Raw genomic sequence first — 19,665 nt, forward strand, 5'->3', positions numbered from 1 at the left:
GTTGTACAAAATGGACGACCCTCAAAACTGGTAAGTGTACGTAAGTATTCTGAAAACAAAAATATTATTGAAAATAATGACGTGATAAAATACGTAAATAATAATAAATAATTACTAAATAAAACTAATAATTTAAAGATTTACTACTTACTATAATATCTTACAAGTAAGTCTGTCGACCGATGACGTCAATCTGTATTACAAGATTGGCCAATGAGGTTCTCCGACGGTTAGTCACGTGGGCTCAACCCTCCAATAGGAAAATGAGCCATTCTTTGTGTACCTTTTCACATAGCAATAAAACAGATTGTGGTTTTATGGAGTGAGTGGTGTTATATCTGTCAATCTTATGTGTTTAAATACGTAAATGTGTGAAATTCAGGATTTTGCTATTGAGCATAAGGATATTTATATAAAGAAATATTCGGTGAGTAAAGTTTTTCGATTATTCAGTAGTATTTACTGTTGTTATTGTAAAAACAAGACGTACAGATAATGGGCAAGTCCACTGCAAAATAGTTAACATGCATGTCCCGCTCTTTTTAGTGTCATTTATTATTGTAGATTTTGTAACGATCTAATTACAAGAATAGTTATGGTTTTATACAGAACATCCACACATTTCCGAAAATCGTATAGCGGCTCTTTTGCTTCATTAACATTTCACTCGCCGAAAGTGGCGGGAAATGTTCTCTTCCATCCCACTGTACCGATGTATTTCGTGAATATTCCTTGAAGTTTTTGGTGAAATCTAATGCCTATTAATAGTAAGTGCTATTATTATAATTGATTATTGTATTATAACTAAGCTTCGTATATTATACAGAATGTGTATGTGTAGTAATAGTAACGACTATTTGGAATTTGTTTCATTCTTTTTCGTCTCTCTCTACCGTGCACGTGGTGTAGTATTTTTGTCTTTGTCAATCGATTTATTATTTTTAAATATTCATGTTTTTATCAACAATACGTTGTTTTCAATTCGGCATACGGCAAACTTGCTTATTTCTAACCTTACTTTTCAATGAAAGGATGCGTATTTTTCTGTAATTATCAATCTAAAAGGCGCCAATTTGCCGTCAATGAGTAGTTGTATAGATACAACCTGTCGGTATGTTCATTTGTATAGTGCATGGTGTCGGTGGAGTGAAGTAGAAAGGTATACTTAGGAAAAGGAGGCAAAATGTGGTGGATCAAAGAGTATACAATTATTGCAGACAGTAAACATTTGAATGTGTAAAAGAAGTGACGGTGTTTTGAATTTTCTTGCTAGACTCAATATAACTGTTTTATACCATGAGGTGTACAGGGTGTACTATAAATATTATATTTAATAAGATTAAAGAAACCTACAAAATTGGTAGATTAGGGAACTAGTTTAAAAAACCGTTTTAGCAAAACAGACAAATTTTATTAAGTAAGATTTCTTAATCAAATAAATATTAGGTACAATCTCTGTCCTGTGAGACTGCCTCTGCTTGTATGACTTGTATCTATCAATGTATTTATTAATCAATTTAATTGGAACATTTGGATTGCTTCGATTCGGGCATAATTATAGTGTCATCAGGTCACCACGCCTATGCCAACAAAATGTGTTTATTGGGGTTTTTTTAATACATCAAATTATCGTAAATGAAAACTTGCGATCGCGCCTCTATTACTTATAAAAAAATACTGGCAAATTTAATAGTAAAAAAAAATGGAAGTACTGTGTAGTCTTTTTCCCCTATACCTTTGCTAAAAATATATGTTGATCCTTGTGTAGGTACTAAATCAGCGTATTGTAGCAATGTGTTAGGTAACAACCCTTATTACTATCTACCGGTTGCATTCAGTTTGTACCTACGCAGCAGTTGTTCCCACGGCCGATTTCGAGAATTTCAAAACGTTGAACAATGAACGATCACGCGCATGTAGTAGTGAAGGTGCACGAGGGTTGCAGTGTTCCGCCTGCCTGTCAGTGTGTGCTCACAAACACATTTATACTACGTCGGTATAGGGCTATTGACTTGACTGCACTCGGCGAGACTGCAGGGACGACGGGGCAGGGCGTGTTATTCTCAACTCCTACCAAATGCACTGGTGCCCCATGAACCAGTATAAATCTGAGCTTCAGTAAAAAATAGCTGTAACCATTCTGGGGATCAAGACACATTGGCACACTTATGACAAGAATTGTATTGTGAATTAGATAGCAAGCTATGCACCATGACGGCATGTCTACGGTCTACGATACAAAGTTTCTTAATATTATATAGTTATGGTCCTCTGTATTTTTGAAACCGTTTCGTTTGTATAGTTAGACGATAATTTTTTTGATAGATTTTATTGATTTTATCTTCTATTTAGAACGTCATATGAATAGGTAATATGAAACAGTCGCACAATACACACAAACAGCAGCGAATAGGTAATCTGACCCCGTCCTACAAAGAAGTTTGAAATGAATTTAATACTAGCGAACAGGTAGGTACATACAATCTGTACATCTATCTTTGAAGCGCCCGGGTTATCTATGAAAATGTTGGCAGTTCCGAATAATTGTAACGTTTACCCACTAATTTAGTCACGGTCCTAAGTAAAAATTTTATAATAACTTTTAGGTCCCTGCAAACCTACCTGTCCAATTATCAGAATAACAAGTGATAACATTTCTGAAGAGTTACCTTTAAATACTAAGCCAATAATGAAAATAGAAGAGAAGAGGAAAGATGTCAATTATATAAAGACCTTTACAGAAGGGAAAGGGGAAGTAATAGACCGCGGGTTCGGCTAAAATTTGATACTCCCGGTTGATACTTCGTCACATGACAGTTTAGAATGTTTAGATGATATTATGAATTAAAAAAATAGTCAGCCGGTTGTATCGTGGTGAAAAGTCCGTGAGCTGGTCACTTGAACATGTAAAAAAAATTTTTTTTCAGTCGCCTCCCGATTCATACTTTGTCAGGTGATAGATAAGAAGCTATTTTATGAATATAAAAAAAACCGTTAGCCGGTTGTATAGCGGTGGAATTATTCACCTTTCCATTTTATGTCCGCAAAGTATGCGAGGAAACGCAGGCGTTTATTGAAACGAAACGAAAAATGGAACGCTATATGCAAAGTTTCATGATTTTGATACCACTATCATAATGAGGTACGGCACGTATTTTTTACATGTTTATGCGAACAGCTGACTGTCTTTCCACCCCAGCATCTAAACTTAGGTGTTGTAGGGTAACCATGATTGTAGAGAATTAAATTTGTCCTCAACAAAAAGTTAAAAAATCTCAAAAAGTGTGGTATGTTTCAATTAAATACGACGGTGATCGATCAATCAACAGTTACTGAGTGTGCAGGATTAGTCCTGCTCACGTCTCATGAATCTGTATGATACTGATCTGTCATTGTCAAAAGTGACATTTCTTCAAAAATCGCTTCCGTCTTTAGTCCGAAGGAAAATATATTGTCTGTTTTTATCATTGACGACTAACGTATAGAACCGGCACAGAGAACCAGTATTTTGCGGCCATGAGTTGCTGCCGTTTTGGCATCAAACCATAGGAGCGGAGCGTGAATCTCGCGGCCAAAACGCGTAAGCGCCATGAATTTTTGGTCGCGTGGTACAGGTTGTAATTTGTAATTGCAACAATTTCATTGTTTGGTATGTCCTCTATAGTAATAATAGCTCAATGGTTTTTATGTCTTTAGCCCGCTCCAGACTACGCGGCGCGAAGCCGCGAACGCAAGGGTGGTCGATTTCGCTGATTAGCGAACTAGACTCCACACTCGCGTTTCGCGCACGAGTGTGGAGAGGGTTTATGAATCTCAAACATAACCGCTTGCACCAAACTGTTGATTCCGCCGGCCGGCACAAAATAATACCTAATCCATGTCACTTCAGTTTTAAGCACATAAGGTTGGTATTCCACCTGTACAATATATTGGTCTAATGTGCATTGCGTCTCACTCTCTCACCAAGCAAAATGTGAGACGCAAATACACATTTGAACAAAGAAATTTGACTGGTGGAATACCACCCTAAGCCAAGTACACTAGTACCGACTGCATCCAACAATTTAGAGTATTCAGACGAATATCCTTATTTTTCTACGACCTCCAATGTTAATTATCCCCTGACCTGAATAAATTTAACAATAGCACATCGTAGGACAGCAGAGATACATACTCCAGTTACGACTAGGCTCTTTAGTTAGCCGAATGTCGGTCTACCTATGCAGACATTTCTACTACATTAGTTATTAGAGTTAGTTCCAGCGAAAGCATAATCCAAAGCAATATGTGAGGATTTCCTGGATTTCTCAAGTTTGCATCCTCATGCAACCGGGATAAACGCTGTTTAAACGGTTTTTGGTGTCGACTTGATCTGACTTCCGTGACGTATCGCATTTTATTTTTGTTGACTAATGAACGATTTACTTTAAGATTTTTTGGAAAACTTGAAAAGTTATTAGCAGGAACAGTTATTATTAGGAAGTACCTAACTGTTGGCCAATCTTTTTTATCTTTTCGACATGATAATGAACTGGGGGGAGGGGGTGGTAAAACATATTTTTTTTTCCTAAACCTATCTTATGTGGTATCATACGAAAGGGCTTTATGAGGCGATTCTAAAAATATATCACATCATTGCATTTCGGGCATTTTTTTTAAATTAAAACAAAAAGAATTTTCGAAACATACCAAGTTTGGGCTCCTCCAGACACGAGATGGCAGATTGTTAAGAATTAGAAAGGCGCAGTTAAATGGTTAAAGAGGTATTTCCCGTTCGATATATGGATATTACGTATCATTTTATGATTAATATGTATCGTATCTGCAGTATAGTTCCATAAGTCTCGTGAAATAGGTATTGAAGTTGAACTGTGTCGTCTGTGTCACTTTGTAAAATTTAAAAATTAAAAAAAAAATGTTAATGATATTATTTTCAAAATTGCTTTCTTGGGGTTAGACATGAGGATATCACGTATCATTTGTGGTATATTGTACAAAAAAAAATCAGCCATATCGTGTCTGGAGGAGCCCAAACTTGGTATGTTTCGAAAATTCTTTTTGTTTTAATTTTAAAAAAAATGCCCGAAATGTAATGATGTGATATATTTTTAGAATCGCCTCAAAAAGCCCTTTCGTATGATACCACACTCGATAGGTTTTGGAATTATTTTTTTCATACAAAAAAAACTACCACCCCCCCCAGCGAAATTTTTTTAGGAACTGCGGGTCAAAAATGTTGTTTCGACCTCTAGTATGTGTGTGCCAAACGGCTAACCTGTACATCGATTTGCGGTATTCCTTTGAAATTGGGGTCGAGCGGCTTCCGCTATCTTGTAATACAATCAGCTAAAAGTTAGTTTAGTCCAACATAGGTGGATAGTTCAATTTATTCATGAAAGAAAATTCTAATAAGGGATGGTTTTTCCATTTCTGGAAGACAGATTATTTAACGCTATGGGTTTATTCAGTAACATTTACGTAGTATATATACGTGTTATGAGTTCAGTCAGAACTACGTGCAACAATAAGTAGTAGACCGCCGAGTTACTAATTTACAGAGAGGCTGTTGACCCGATCGTCGTCATAATCGCTGGAGCGCCGCGAATCCGCGAACGTTCAATGTTTCTTGTATTAAATAAAATACGAAAACCGTAACCGTACCTACATGGCCAGGTAGATAGGTACCTATTAACTTACGTTTTAACTTTTTCGATATTCCGAAAATAGTATAGGATTCAAAATCGGATACTTATATTTTACTTTCCTCCCTTCGTTTCGAAAAGGGAAATTGAAGACCGAGGGGATGGCGCCGCGCATGAAATCAATACGGAACCCCTGATATTGCGCGCGCATAGGGCGGGTTGTATGGAAATTTGTAGTCCCTCAGATATGCAAGGATCGCATACATTTTCCTCTGCTACCAATACTACAAAATTTTCAAAATTGTCTAATTAATAAAAAAATAATCATAAAAAAGATTTATTAATTATAAGGAATACCTCCACGAAAAGGAATGTATTAACTGCTAGGAGGCTTCAAAATTATTAATTACTATTAATAATTATTAGTACTAGAATCATGTATTAAACACAATTAACAGCAGGACCTACAATGACTTAGTTAATACACTCTAAATTCTAAACGTGTAAAAGTTCGGATGATATTTTTCTCGGGCGTCGATTTTTCCGAGTGCTCTGTGAGACGACCGCTCCGAGTTCAAGGCGACCGCGCGCGGTCAGGTTCGAGGACACGGCAACGCCGGCGCGGGCCCCTCGCGGCGCCTCCACGAGGGTACTACAGGGTACAACATAATTCTGAAAACTTGGCCATCTTCCATTTACTACAAAGGATGTTATATACTGTTTCTGTGTCTACTCTCTGACCGTAATTTTGGTTTAAGTTGGGAATAGTGCGCATTGACAACACTAAACGAACGTAGGGGAACCGGAATGAGCCTGACTTCTGATTAGGTACTAAGAACTTAACTTATGTTAACAGTTTTGAATGATTCACGGTTAGTACCTTATGTTATTTCGCAATCTTCAGTTACCCGTGAACAAGATGCATGTAATTGCGTCGAAATATCGGGAAATCGATAACTTATGTTATTAATTTTAGCTGGATAAAATAGGGACGACGGATGCTTTTTGAATGAGGGACTGGGCGGCAATGGCTTCACATTGCCTTCATTATTTAATATTTATGAACCTAGGTACCTACTTCAAGTACATTTCATGAATACAAGAAGGATATAAAAGAAACTTCCTGATTCGGTTATAAGGCTTGAAATAGGTAATCTCACGTGAGCAAGATGAACTCTAGAGGTAATAAAGACAGAGTTCATGGCCCTCTGAGCCACGACTCCGTTACGAAAAAACAGACTTTTGTTCGACTTGTGAAATATTACAACTGAATAATCACAGTCACAGACGATTAGAACAAAAAGACATGTCGCAGGCTAGACATGTCACTATGAATAATAATTTAGTTGTTTAGTATATTAGAGATGCTTTTAAAGAATACACACGTAAGGTAGTTTTTGCTTAAATTTACATTTTTAATTGTTACTGACTGTGTAATCTGTGGGATCTGCGTGAACTTCACTGAGCGCTACTCGCCGGCTGCTCTGCTGCTCTCATTAATAAGGGGTCGGTTCACCCTCGTCCAACCCGCTGTTGTCTTCTCTTTCGTCCACCCTACTTAGAGCCTTCTCTTTCTCGCGAGTTTTTAAACCAATTTATCAAGCGGCGGAAAAATGTTTGCGCTAATCATTTATAACGGATTTTATGCTTGTAGGTGTGGTAATTGTTTACACTGAAGGTAGTAAAATCCTAAACACCTACAATCCAATACCTATGTCTATTCCTATTTTGTTGGTAAACATCCAAAACTTGTAAGAAATCGTTACGTGTTCTTATCTGTCAATGCACTCTTTTTGCTTCGGTGCTATGATTTTTTCATATCTTGAAATTACGGTCCGACGCTGATAACGTACGGTAGAGTTAATAATAACGTCAAAACATTTTTGAAGATGAATAAATCAGGTACAGTCGCCATCAGATAAATCGAAGCGGCCAAGGTGTTCACAAATATCTGAACACTCCCCTATTGTCAAGGTGTTAGAGAGCGTGTTCAGATATTTGTGAATACCTCGGCCGCCCCGATATCTGATGGATCTATTTATGTTTCGTCCAATTATTAAAATTTTAGCTAGTCGACTTGCTTTATTATCTGTTAGTTCTGTTACCTAATGTTACCGGAAGATGGAAGTTGATTAATAATAACGTAATGGGCCGCGGTACGCCGAACGAGTTTATTTATAGTCCACGGCCCGTGTACGGCGAGTAAAAGTTTTACAAAAAGCATCGTCCCAAATGTTGGAAGCCTTCAAAACGTTTTTTATGCATGCCGCCCGCTCGGCCGATCCAGTCCGGTCCCTCGCCGACAACGAGGCATGGGTTGGTATAGGTCTATAAAAAAAAACAAGCGCACGGAATGTTTTTTGAATAATAGATAAAAGTTCTAAAATGTTTGCCAGCGTTCTCGTTTCCTTGCAAGTAGTCATTGCGCTGTTAATATACCCCATTTCATATATGTACCATGTTATACCGTGTTAGTGTTAAATGAAGTGACTAAAATATCGCTCAATTTAGAACATTGAACATTTAATAAAACTAACAAGATGCCGTTAACTGCCATCATAACAAAGTTTATGCGAATTACGGTTTTAATTTTCGCCACACTATGGTTATGGTAGCGCATAGCGCATACCACAAGGCAGAACAGGTTTCCACTACTACTTGCGTAGTGGTTTCATTGTGCTGTCCTTCCCGTCCCGTTTCGCTGCATGCGCCCGCCCGCCATCTGCGCTACACAAAATGGCGCGAAATTCGCGAAAATGTGCTTTCAATGAATGTTCTCTCTAAACGAACTTTGAAAACGTTCCCATTTTTTTTTCTTTTAAATAGTCCTGCCGAAATCAATAGTCGGAGATAATGGTATTGTAGGTATAATACGATGATTGTTGTTGTTTACCAGTCTGTTAATTAAAAAAAAACTGTTTTTTTTTTGGCCATTATTTTTTGTAAACATTTCGTTATTTCACAAAAACATAACTAAAAATAGTTTACTTTTAAATTTAAATTGAGAGATTTGGGAATGGTTTACATTCCATATCTAAAAGAGGCATTTTATTCATAATGGATGTTAATTTTCATTTGTAAATTCTTGTTTCAGGGGTGCTCAGAAATGGACTTATACATCACCGACTCACTCCAGGATATGCTGGACATGGACATCAAGAACGAGATGGCCACAGATCTAAGCAGTATAACGGACTTTCCGGTTAGAAAATACTCATACCTACATCATACATTTCTTTCCGGAATTTATCTATATCCGGAAATAATAAATAATATTTGTGTTTTTCAGGATTCCCTGGGACTAAATTTTTCCGAACTCCCTCCCCTATTAGATATGGATACAGACAATTCTGCTATATGGCTCAACAACTCGTCTAGTTTTGTTCACAATTTAGACCTGTATGGTTCCGAAGCAAACGCCGTAATGGTGAATCCTAACTCTGTAATGCCGTCCACATTCGCTGAAACTCCGGTAAAGAGTATTGTTAAGGAAGAGGCGTCAAATTTATTACTAACGTCAGCAGCCAGCAGTGATTCAAATAGCAGTACGTCGGCACCCAGCCCTAAAGAAGAGAAGAGCCATCTTACCTTCTCACCGAACACGATTAAGGTACCTAAGGTGGAACCAGAAGAGCCCCTTGTCAAGAAACCCCTAGAAGAAGCCACACAAATGGTCATCTATGTGCGAAAACAGGACAAGCATGTAGTGAAGGATTTACTGAAGGACTTGGACACCAGCAAACTGAAGACCACCGCCACGCCCACGCCAACTCAAACCGTCAGGATAAAGGCAACCCAGGAACTAATCAAAGTCAATAATAAGAACTGTTCAATTCTAAACACGAGCCAAAAAGTAACGCAACAATTAGGAACTAAAACCATTATTTCCGGCAATATTCATATATTAGACGCACAGCAATCTAGGACAATTTTAGCAAATAGTAACAAGAGTCAAGCGACAATACTAATTGACAACTCGTCGTTGAACAATAATAGGCAAATAATTAAGACTTCGGTTAACGGAGCGTTCACAGTGGACGCGAGCCAAGCGAAGTTTGTAAACACGACAACCAAGCTTACTGCCGGGGCGGGAGAGTTCCCTAAACCCGCGTATTCTTACTCTTGTCTGATCGCGATGGCGCTCAAAAACTCGAGGACCGGTAGTTTACCCGTGTCAGAGATTTACAACTTCATGTGGTAAGTTCAGGAACTACAGTTGAATATTTTGCTAAAACTAGCGTAAATGCAGCGTATATTAATCGCTTTTGTTTCTTTCAGTCAACATTTCCCTTATTTCAAAACGGCGCCAAATGGCTGGAAAAATTCAGTACGTCACAATCTTAGTTTAAATAAATGTTTTGAGAAAATTGAAAAGCCGTCGACGAATGGCAGTCAAAGAAAAGGTTGCTTATGGGCGATGAATCCTTCGAAAGTGGGGAAAATGGATGAGGAAGTTCAAAAGTGGTCACGGAAAGATCCTCAGGCTATTAAAAAGGCGATGGTTTATCCAGGTTCGTACAAGTTTATTTTGTTATAATGTCAAGTTTTTCCAACTGTTACCATAAATTCATTGAATCGTTCACTTGCCAATTCGAATTACCTGCGTGCGTCTCGAAAATGATTTTATTGCGACGAAAATATGGATCTACCGAAAGAGTACCTTACTGGTACCAGGAGTTGTTGCCAAATTATTTCTGATATTGCATTAGGAACCCCAACTCTATTGCTGATGTGTATTTAACATTCCAGAAAGCCTAGAAGCGCTAGAACGGGGCGAGATGAAGTACAGTGGAGCGGCGGGAGACGCAGAAGACGACGACGCAGACGGAGACCCCGACGCCGAGCTGGACGCGGACGTCGAGATCGACCCCGAGATCAAGACCGAGGTCGACGAGGAGGAGATCATCGAGCAGGTGTGTTTGTGTTGTAACTCGGTTATCTTAAGACTAACAGATCAACCACGGAATGAGTGAAAGGAAGCTGGAAACTCGTATACACCTTTATTATGGCGTTTTAAAAGTTGTCTTAAAAGTCACGGAAAATCTCGCGTCCGCGTCAGAAGTTGGTCAAAGTCAAGAGTGACGAACATCGGTTTTTCGCGAATATCCAGATTTCTGTACATGTTTAACATCTTGGTAAAAAATGTAGAGTGAAAATTCTTATTTGACTAGGTAAGTGTGTACTGTAGTCTTCGCATGACCTTGAAGAATTGTAAACACATCAGAAGTAGAGCAGGTGCGATGTGTCCGGATGACTTTAAACTCACAGGAAATATTATGGAGCAGCTTGATATTTGCGTAATTTGTCAGCAATGTCTCATCCTGTTTATAGAAATGGGAGGAGGATGAAGCAACTATTTATTGCACCGATATTAACTATAATCTTAAGGTGATATTCGGATGACAACTGCAGCTGGATTACTGGTGCGACATTACCGCTGCGGCCTCGATGCGGGCGCTATATCTGTCAATTTCCTTGAAAAAATGCGGGACGGATTGAATGTGTAGCGACTATGGTTTGTGCTTGTGTTTTCTCTTTATTAAAGCTCTATATATGATTGCAGGAGGTGTCGGACCAGGAGCTGGAGGTGGAGGAGGTGTCGGGCACGGGCATGGTGGGCGGCACGTACCGCCTGCTGGCCGCGTCCGGCGCGCTGCACGAGTACCTCGAGCCTGACGACGACGAGAGCGACATCGAGGTGAGTCCACCCTTGCCTGTACGTGTACACCGTGCTGCAGGTGTCAGACAGGTGGTAGAGGAGGTGTCAGGCACACGGGCATGGTGGGCGGCACGTACCGCCTGCTGGCCGCGTCCGGCGCGCTGCACGAGTACCTCGAGCCTGACGACGACGAGAGCGACATCGAGGTGAGTCCACCCTTGCCTGTACGTGTACACCGTGCTGCAGGTGTCAGACAGGTGGTAGAGGAGGTGTCAGGCACACGGGCATGGTGGGCGGCACGTACCGCCTGCTGGCCGCGTCCGGCGCGCTGCACGAGTACCTCGAGCCTGACGACGACGAGAGCGACATCGAGGTGAGTCCACCCTTGCCTGTACGTGTACACCGTGCTGCAGGTGTCAGACAGGTGGTAGAGGAGGTGTCAGGCACACGGGCATGGTGGGCGGCACGTACCGCCTGCTGGCCGCGTCCGGCGCGCTGCACGAGTACCTCGAGCCTGACGACGACGAGAGCGACATCGAGGTGAGTCCACCCTTGCCTGTACGTGTACACCGTGCTGCAGGTGTCAGACAGGTGGTAGAGGAGGTGTCAGGCACACGGGCATGGTGGGCGGCACGTACCGCCTGCTGGCCGCGTCCGGCGCGCTGCACGAGTACCTCGAGCCTGACGACGACGAGAGCGACATCGAGGTGAGTCCACCCTTGCCTGTACGTGTACACCGTGCTGCAGGTGTCAGACAGGTGGTAGAGGAGGTGTCAGGCACACGGGCATGGTGGGCGGCACGTACCGCCTGCTGGCCGCGTCCGGCGCGCTGCACGAGTACCTCGAGCCTGACGACGACGAGAGCGACATCGAGGTGAGTCCACCCTTGCCTGTACGTGTACACCGTGCTGCAGGTGTCAGACAGGTGGTAGAGGAGGTGTCAGGCACACGGGCATGGTGGGCGGCACGTACCGCCTGCTGGCCGCGTCCGGCGCGCTGCACGAGTACCTCGAGCCTGACGACGACGAGAGCGACATCGAGGTGAGTCCACCCTTGCCTGTACGTGTACACCGTGCTGCAGGTGTCAGACAGGTGGTAGAGGAGGTGTCAGGCACACGGGCATGGTGGGCGGCACGTACCGCCTGCTGGCCGCGTCCGGCGCGCTGCACGAGTACCTCGAGCCTGACGACGACGAGAGCGACATCGAGGTGAGTCCACCCTTGCCTGTACGTGTACACCGTGCTGCAGGTGTCAGACAGGTGGTAGAGGAGGTGTCAGGCACACGGGCATGGTGGGCGGCACGTACCGCCTGCTGGCCGCGGGGGAGACAGTTGTTTATAGCGAGCGCCAGTCAAAAATGGAAATGATGACGTGACTTTTTGTCGCATCTGTCGTCCCGAAACATATTTACTTTGCGATTGGCGTTTGTCGATAAACAATTTATTTTCATCTTGGCTAAGTTTCCTGAACTGCCGATACGACACATGGCACTTTTGCATCCACGTAACATGCTGCAGAAATAGTCAGTTGCATATACCTAATTCACAACTTTGTAGTCTTACTAACAAACTCTTGAACTTCGGTCGCAAGGCAAAGCAGTACACACAACACCCGCCTAAAGAATCCGCCCTATTGTCAATCGGTCACCAATTTAATGCAACTAGGTACTCTATAACATGTCATTACTACAAAATGTCAATAATCAGTTTGAAAATATTGATTTCGGAATTTTGTAGTAAATCATGTCGAAAATAACAAATTTTTTGATTGTGTTATGTTGAAATGGTTATAAATCTAGTTCTACTTGAAAAAACGCAACACGCGGACAGTTGCAAACCAACGAACCGGACTATTATAGTTAATAGTATTACATCGTATTTATATATATTAACAAATATTAAGGACTTCTTTCATTTGGTTCCAGGTGTTAGATCAATCGTATGAAGAAATCGATATCGACGTAACAAAACCCATGAAGTTGGACCTATCAGTCACAGAAAATTATACAAGTAAGTATTCAGTAACAAAGAATTGATTATTTTATGATATAGTGGATTGTGAATTAAAAGAACTTCAAAAACACAATATACCTAGTCGGCTCATAAGTTCTGTCACTGGCCTTTAAAATTTAAATTTGGAACTCCTAAAACAAAAACCGTTCTGCATTTGAATTTCGAATCTTTATTAAATATTTGAGTAGTATAATTTTGCAATTTTCTGTTTTCTTCAACATGGAGTGGACGCTTAAAGATAGCCGTACCGCAATAATTGCACTATATCGTTGTGGTCACTCGCCGACTAAAATTTTTAAGCTACTTGAAAATTTAAAATTCTCTCTAAGATTTGTGTATCGTACCATAGAAAGATACAGTGAGGTCTCTAGTTTAAATGACAAGAAAAGAAGCGGTCGTCCGCGTACAGCTAGGACTCCAGCGGTTGTACAAGCAATTAGGGCACGCATTGCCAGAAATCCCGCTAGGAAACAAAAAGTTATGGCCCTCCAGATGGGTCTGAGCAAAAACACGGTGGAAAGAGTGCTTAATCAAGACCTGAGACTTCGTGCTTATAAACGAAAAACTGGCCATCTTCTCAATGGTCGGCTTAAAGCTTTAAGGCTTAAAAGATCTAAAGCTTTATGGAAGAAGTACGCTAAAAATAAGCACCGTTGTATACTGTTTTCGGACGAGAAAATTTTTGACATAGAAGAAAACTGTAATAAACAAAATGATAGAGTGTACGCTCGCAATAGTAAAGAAGCGTCTAATAGCATTCCCCGTATTCAAAGAGGTCATCACCCTTCATCTGTGATGGTTTGGCTGGGAGTTTCTTATGCGGGCGTCACTAGTATGCATTTTTGTGAGAAAGGAGTAAAAACTAGTGCCAAAGTGTACCAAGACACGGTGTTGACTAATATTGTGAAACCACTATCCCATACGATGTTTCTAAACCAGCATTGGGTTTTCCAGCAGGACTCTGCTCCAGCCCATAAGGCAAAGTCTACACAAGCCTGGCTCGCCTCCAATAAAATCGACTTTATACGGCATGAAGATTGGCCCTCCTCTAGCCCAGATCTTAATCCTTTAGACTATAAAATATGGCAGTATTTAGAGGAAAAGGTGTGCTCAAAACCTCATGCAAATCTAGACTCGCTGAAAAAATCTCTTGCTACGGCAGTGGCCAATATCGACATGAAAGTGGTGCGTGAATCCATTGACGACTGGCCACGAAGACTTCAAGCCTGTGTAGATAATTATGGCGGTCATTTTGAATAAATGTTATACATTTAGATTCTCTAGTTTATAAGCTTTCAAACGCTGTACAAATTATACGGAATAAATTTAAACTTTTGATTTTATTTGATACTATGTATATGACAGAACTTATGAGCCGACTAGGTACAATACACTCCGCCAGCCGGATTTGATGCTATAGACGAATTCGTGTCTCCAAATAGCAGCACAATAATTAGCAGCAATTATGACAATGTAATCTCATCTCATTGTTACCAGTTCATTCCGCGAAGAGGGCGAAGACGAGCTTCATCTACCAGCCGGTGACGACGCAGGCGCACACAAGCCGACGGAAAACGCCGCTCGTCAACCGGGTCGCACTCATCTAGACCACACACACACACACACATGTGATCTACAGGGGTCGAGGTGGTAGGTAGTTTAGCGTAGGCGAACCAGTGATCGTTCTGTTCCATTAAAAATTAAATAATGTCAAATTCGAATTGTAATAGTTAAGTCGAGCGTGTGGTGCCCCTTTTTGGCACGTAAAAAGTATGCCCGTAGTGTGAGGCTGTTTCGCGAGCGGACACTTGTTACATATCTTACACTGTATATTAGGTTAGTTTATGGGGAAATCGAAGCTCACGCGTGACCGCTTCGGCGTTAGATAGTGAGGTCCGTGAAACTTTTAATAATGGTACTATGAAATAAATAATAGTGTTCAAACGTAGGCGATACGAGTATGAAATGTTCCCGTAATAGTTTGTAAGGGGCTGTGTTGCGGCCGCATTATGAGTACAAAAACATTTCTGCTACTGTACTGACACTTTTATACGTTTAGTGAAATATTGCGTTACTTAGCATTTATAACTATATTTTGCTAAAAAGGGAATTGGTAGTTATCCCGTAAACAGTTTACTGCTTTAGCATCAGAATTTACTAAATGAAATAACACCAAATGTAGTAAATAAACAAATTGATAGTGTTAGTGAATAATTCATTCCATCGGCAACAACTTCTAGTTGTTTACCAATTTTCTCGTAATCTATTGAGCATCATTGATAGGGACTATGGAAATCGGTTGAGTTATCGACTAAAGTCTCGGTACAGTAGCGCACCATAGCGGGTATTGAGTAAGTTCCCACCGCTATAACATTTAATGTTCTACTTTACAGAAGACAGTGGACACTGGCGGCTCTAGTCTGTTAAGCATTATAGTGCCAAATACTGTTCCACGCGGTAAACAATAACTAAGTTGTGTTATGTTTATCTGTATACGAGTACTGGAACTATGTGGCAACTATACCGTTTTACTTGTAACCTCCTATCACGCAACTCTACGGCCTTGACAACAACATGCAATTAGATGCTAAGGTCGTGTCACGGAAAATGCAAAATGTTTCACTAACTACGTCTTGTATTAACATATATGACTCAGTATTTGTCTTGAGTCAGTAATCGGACATATAGAGCAATGAACTTCTATACCAATTGGTAAATGGTATATGCAAACAGTAAAACAAGTCGTATATTGCAGGATATTTGACTTGTATTGACTATTTTTAGGCACAGCATTAATGTTTTGTTGTAAAGGCTAATAAAAGACGAGCGATGATGGAAGATTTTTACCAAAACAAATGACTCTTCTCTGAGCCTATAGCCCGGGATCGTACCTGTCCCAACTCCTAACTTAGCTGGGTTCAGAAATGACTCATTTTTATACAATACCTCTCAATGATTAATTAAGACTATTAAGTATGTGACGTTATTGTGTTTGTTCTTTGTTAAGTGTTTCTCGTACGAGCAAAACAATAAGTTTGTCAATAAATACGCTGGCTAATCATGTCAATAAGCTATATATAGGTCATTCCAGGCGATATCTTATGAAATAGGTAGGGTGTGCTCAGTTAAATCTTCTAGTCGGCAGCATACGTTCTAAATAGAGAGAGACGGATGCGTTTGTCGGCTAGCCCTGCTGTTGTGCCTAGGTTCTGTTATTTATGACGTACTTATGGAAGAATAACCATACATTATCCCCAACTCTATTGTGTTGGTATTTTCATTCAGCTTCAGGATATTCATATATCTAATCTCTATAATCGTAATAAATAACAGCGACTAGTTTCGAGTAGTTAGTCTTCCAGGCAATAGAAAAATACTTTCATGAAAGTGCTTTTACAGAATAACTGATTAAAAGTTTGCTATAGACTTTTCCAGTAGTATTTTAAGTGATTGAAATGAGGTGCAAAATTATATTAAGGTTGTGTTGATAACGGTAGATCTCATGTCTTCAAGATCATGGTTTGTTACGAAAAAGCACACCCCTAGTCCAATGCATTTAAACTTTAAACACGTTACGCGGTGAGGACGAGTGACCTGTCAGAAGTTCAAGACTATTTGCAGTACAAGTGTGTTACAAGCGCTATTTGTACAAGAGTTCAAATATTACTGATCACCGATGTTTGTTATGGCGACCGTAGGTAGGTACCGTGACGACACACTTGCAGTGCAAAAATTTTAACTTATGATATGGACACATCGGATTGATGAAATTTCATGTGATACGATGTTAGGAAAAGTAACGTGCAAAAGGGACTTGTGATTTATTGGATGTGAATGTGTTAGTGAAATTGTGTTAACAAAAAGATTGTGTTAAAAAGAGTAATGGCGTAATGGACTGACAACAAAGCCTAAAATTTATAAACATGGTCGTTTATATCTGGCTAAACGTTCAGTATAACTCGCAACTTAGGTTTATTGAAGTTTTCTATGTTAGTACGTAGGTATATCTTTATTGTGGCATTCTTCTCCGCAAACATCGCTTCACGCGAGTAATGAACTGTAATCAATTTGTACCTATATCATTTTTTTCCCGAGAAGCACATAATTCTTTTGTTGTCTAAGTAGGTATGTCCTTAATTTTGTATCATTGCTCCATTTACACCATGCGCGCACTTTAGTTATTTTTAATCAGTTTTAGAACAAAATGAATTCTCTAAATGAACAAAGATCAATCTGTTGAGCATCAGGACTGCAATCGTTTATATTTTTGTCGATGTTTCTTGCTTAGAAGAATCCACCTGTTATCAATGATGCGTTTTGCTACATTACATTACGCATCACTCCATATGCCCATTACTCTTTTACGGTATATTATGTAAGTAGCTAATTAGATCATGGCCCAAGTAACAAATCTGTCTTGAATGGTAGCGGCGGTTGCGCACGAGGCGATTCGTTTTAAGGCGCACTGTTTATGTTATGAAGCATCTAGGACCAAAAGTTCGTGTGTGAAAACGTTCGTCGCGCAGTGCAAAACCGCCCAAGTTTATGGATGTTGGTTAATCTGAATGAAGGGAAATGTAATTAACATTAAATCATTTTACGGTTTAGACTCACTTGTTTTAGTCACTCGCGCGACACGCGAGGGAAATGTAACTTGTACTATATTGAAATCACCAGCGTTCTGAAGTCGGAACGCAACAAGACATTATTAGGTGCATACTACTATTATTATTGACATTATTAATAAAATTTCAATAGCGTGCAATGTGTAAATAGATTTAGCGGGAAATAATTTGCTTATAATAATTAATAACACTGCGTATGTTTGTGAATTTTTATTGATAATAAATTAATACATAAATACTATTTTAACTACACTTACGTGTTTATGAATTATGTGTAAGCAAAACATTTGCTGAAAAACGATAATTTTGTATTGCTTGAAGGTAAACCCCACTTGTCGTGATATATAAATAGGTATCCACGTCAAACTGTCTCCAAGAGAATTGCATTTAACCCATTTTCCAAGACCGAAGTGCCCATAAGGCCTCATCCTCACGAGCGCTTTTTCAACGCGCGTTAAAAAAGCGTTTAAATGACAAATGGATACATGTGTATTTATTCACACGATGGCGGTGGCGCTTTTTAGCAAGCGTTGTTTGATTTTCGACTTTAAGCGTTGGCCGTTAAATCTAATTTAGTGTGCGGGCAGCTCCAAGCGCTTTTTTAAAACGCGCGTTGAAAAAGTGCTCGTGTAGGCTCTCTAAGAGCTCCGAGAACAAAGTTTTGTACGGAGCTCTAAAAATGCAAGGTAGGGCGAAATTGTTGCTAATGGCGTATTGGATTGGATGTATCTAGTGGAACTGCCTCAAAAAGCAATGCCAAGAATCTGAACTTTTAATATTGGACTTCCGTAAAGTAATAAATAATGAAGCAATGTAACGTATCTCTAACCAATTTTGTAATATAAAATAGAATTTGTATTTTTCCACTGCCAGTATTTCAACATCCATGTAAAATATGATTAAATAAAATAGTTTGTAAGACAGCAGTAGCAATTTAAATGTAGGTTTATTACTAAATAATGTAAGGATGCCGAGTCGAATATGATTTTTTAATAACATTTTTGTAATAAAAATGAATTTCAATAATGTTCTGTTTTATTTCATAACCATGCCCCAAATCCTTATACAACCATAAACCTTTTAACCGCCACAGTCGACTATAGCCGACAATGACAATTTCTCAAACATGCATTAAAATATTGATATTACGTTCTACATATAGGCTGGGAAGTATTACATTTCGTGCGCAGCTAGACGAGAGGTATTTAATGAAATTTTATACAAAATTGCAGGCCTTGGCCGGCAAAAAGCTTTTTTTTTAGGGTTCCGTACCTCAAAACGATAAAACGGAACCCTCAGGATCACTCGTGCGTCTGTCTGTCCGTCTCTAACAGCCTATTTTCTCCGAAACTACTGAACCAATTAACCCTTAAATGCATGATTTTTTGTATAACTTTTTAATAAATTGAAATAGATGTGTCATGTTGTATAGATTGAGGGAAAAATAAAGAAAAAAATCATAGTATTTCAAAAAACCATCAAATATACGATGCATATATACATCATTATGCATTTAAGGGTTAAGTTGAAATTTGGTATGCATATGTAAGTTTGTGACCCAAAGACGGACATGTAACGTAAACAAATTTTCTCAAACATGCTATGTAATATTGATATTACGTTCTTTATAATAGGCTCGGAAGTATCACGTCTCCGGCGCGGCTAGACGAGAGGCCTGTAATGCAATTTCATACAAAGTTGCAGGCCTAGGCCGGGAAGTGGCTCTT

At 39.9% G+C, this 19,665-nt stretch overlaps 1 protein-coding gene across 2 annotated transcripts; it reads left to right on the forward strand.

Moving 5' to 3' along the window:
• Nucleotides 1–277: 277 nt before the first annotated feature.
• Nucleotides 278–18,964, forward strand: LOC134743054 (uncharacterized). 2 transcript variants are annotated; one of them, XR_010127988.1, is made up of 8 exons: nucleotides 278–427; nucleotides 8,737–8,844; nucleotides 8,932–9,839; nucleotides 9,921–10,153; nucleotides 10,392–10,555; nucleotides 11,206–12,509; nucleotides 13,226–13,310; nucleotides 14,811–18,964. XR_010127988.1 is itself a non-coding variant. In XM_063676333.1 (8 exons), the coding sequence occupies exons 1-8, from the start codon at nucleotides 368–370 to the stop codon at nucleotides 14,918–14,920; spliced, it is 1,803 nt and encodes a 600-aa protein (XP_063532403.1). In that variant the 5' UTR covers nucleotides 279–367; the 3' UTR covers nucleotides 14,921–18,964. The 2 variants fall into 2 exon arrangements, 1 of the variants encoding a protein (XP_063532403.1); XM_063676333.1 differs by having other exon boundaries at nucleotides 279–427; nucleotides 11,206–11,340.
• The last annotated feature ends 701 nt before the right edge of the window (nucleotides 18,965–19,665 follow it).

This window comes from Cydia strobilella, chromosome 7 (assembly GCF_947568885.1).
Source record: "Cydia strobilella chromosome 7, ilCydStro3.1, whole genome shotgun sequence".
NCBI lineage: Eukaryota > Metazoa > Arthropoda > Insecta > Lepidoptera > Tortricidae > Cydia > Cydia strobilella.

Excerpts from the sequence above, each read along its gene's own strand:
- LOC134743054 (XM_063676333.1), top strand. The coding sequence starts at position 368 with ATGTGTGAAATTCAGGATTTTGCTATTGAGCATAAGGATATTTATATA. Across the intron at positions 8,845-8,931 it reads GCAGTATAACGGACTTTCCG|GATTCCCTGGGACTAAATTT; the intron begins GTTAGAAAATAC and ends TGTGTTTTTCAG. Across the intron at positions 10,556-11,205 it reads AGGAGGAGATCATCGAGCAG|GAGGTGTCGGACCAGGAGCT; the intron begins GTGTGTTTGTGT and ends ATATGATTGCAG.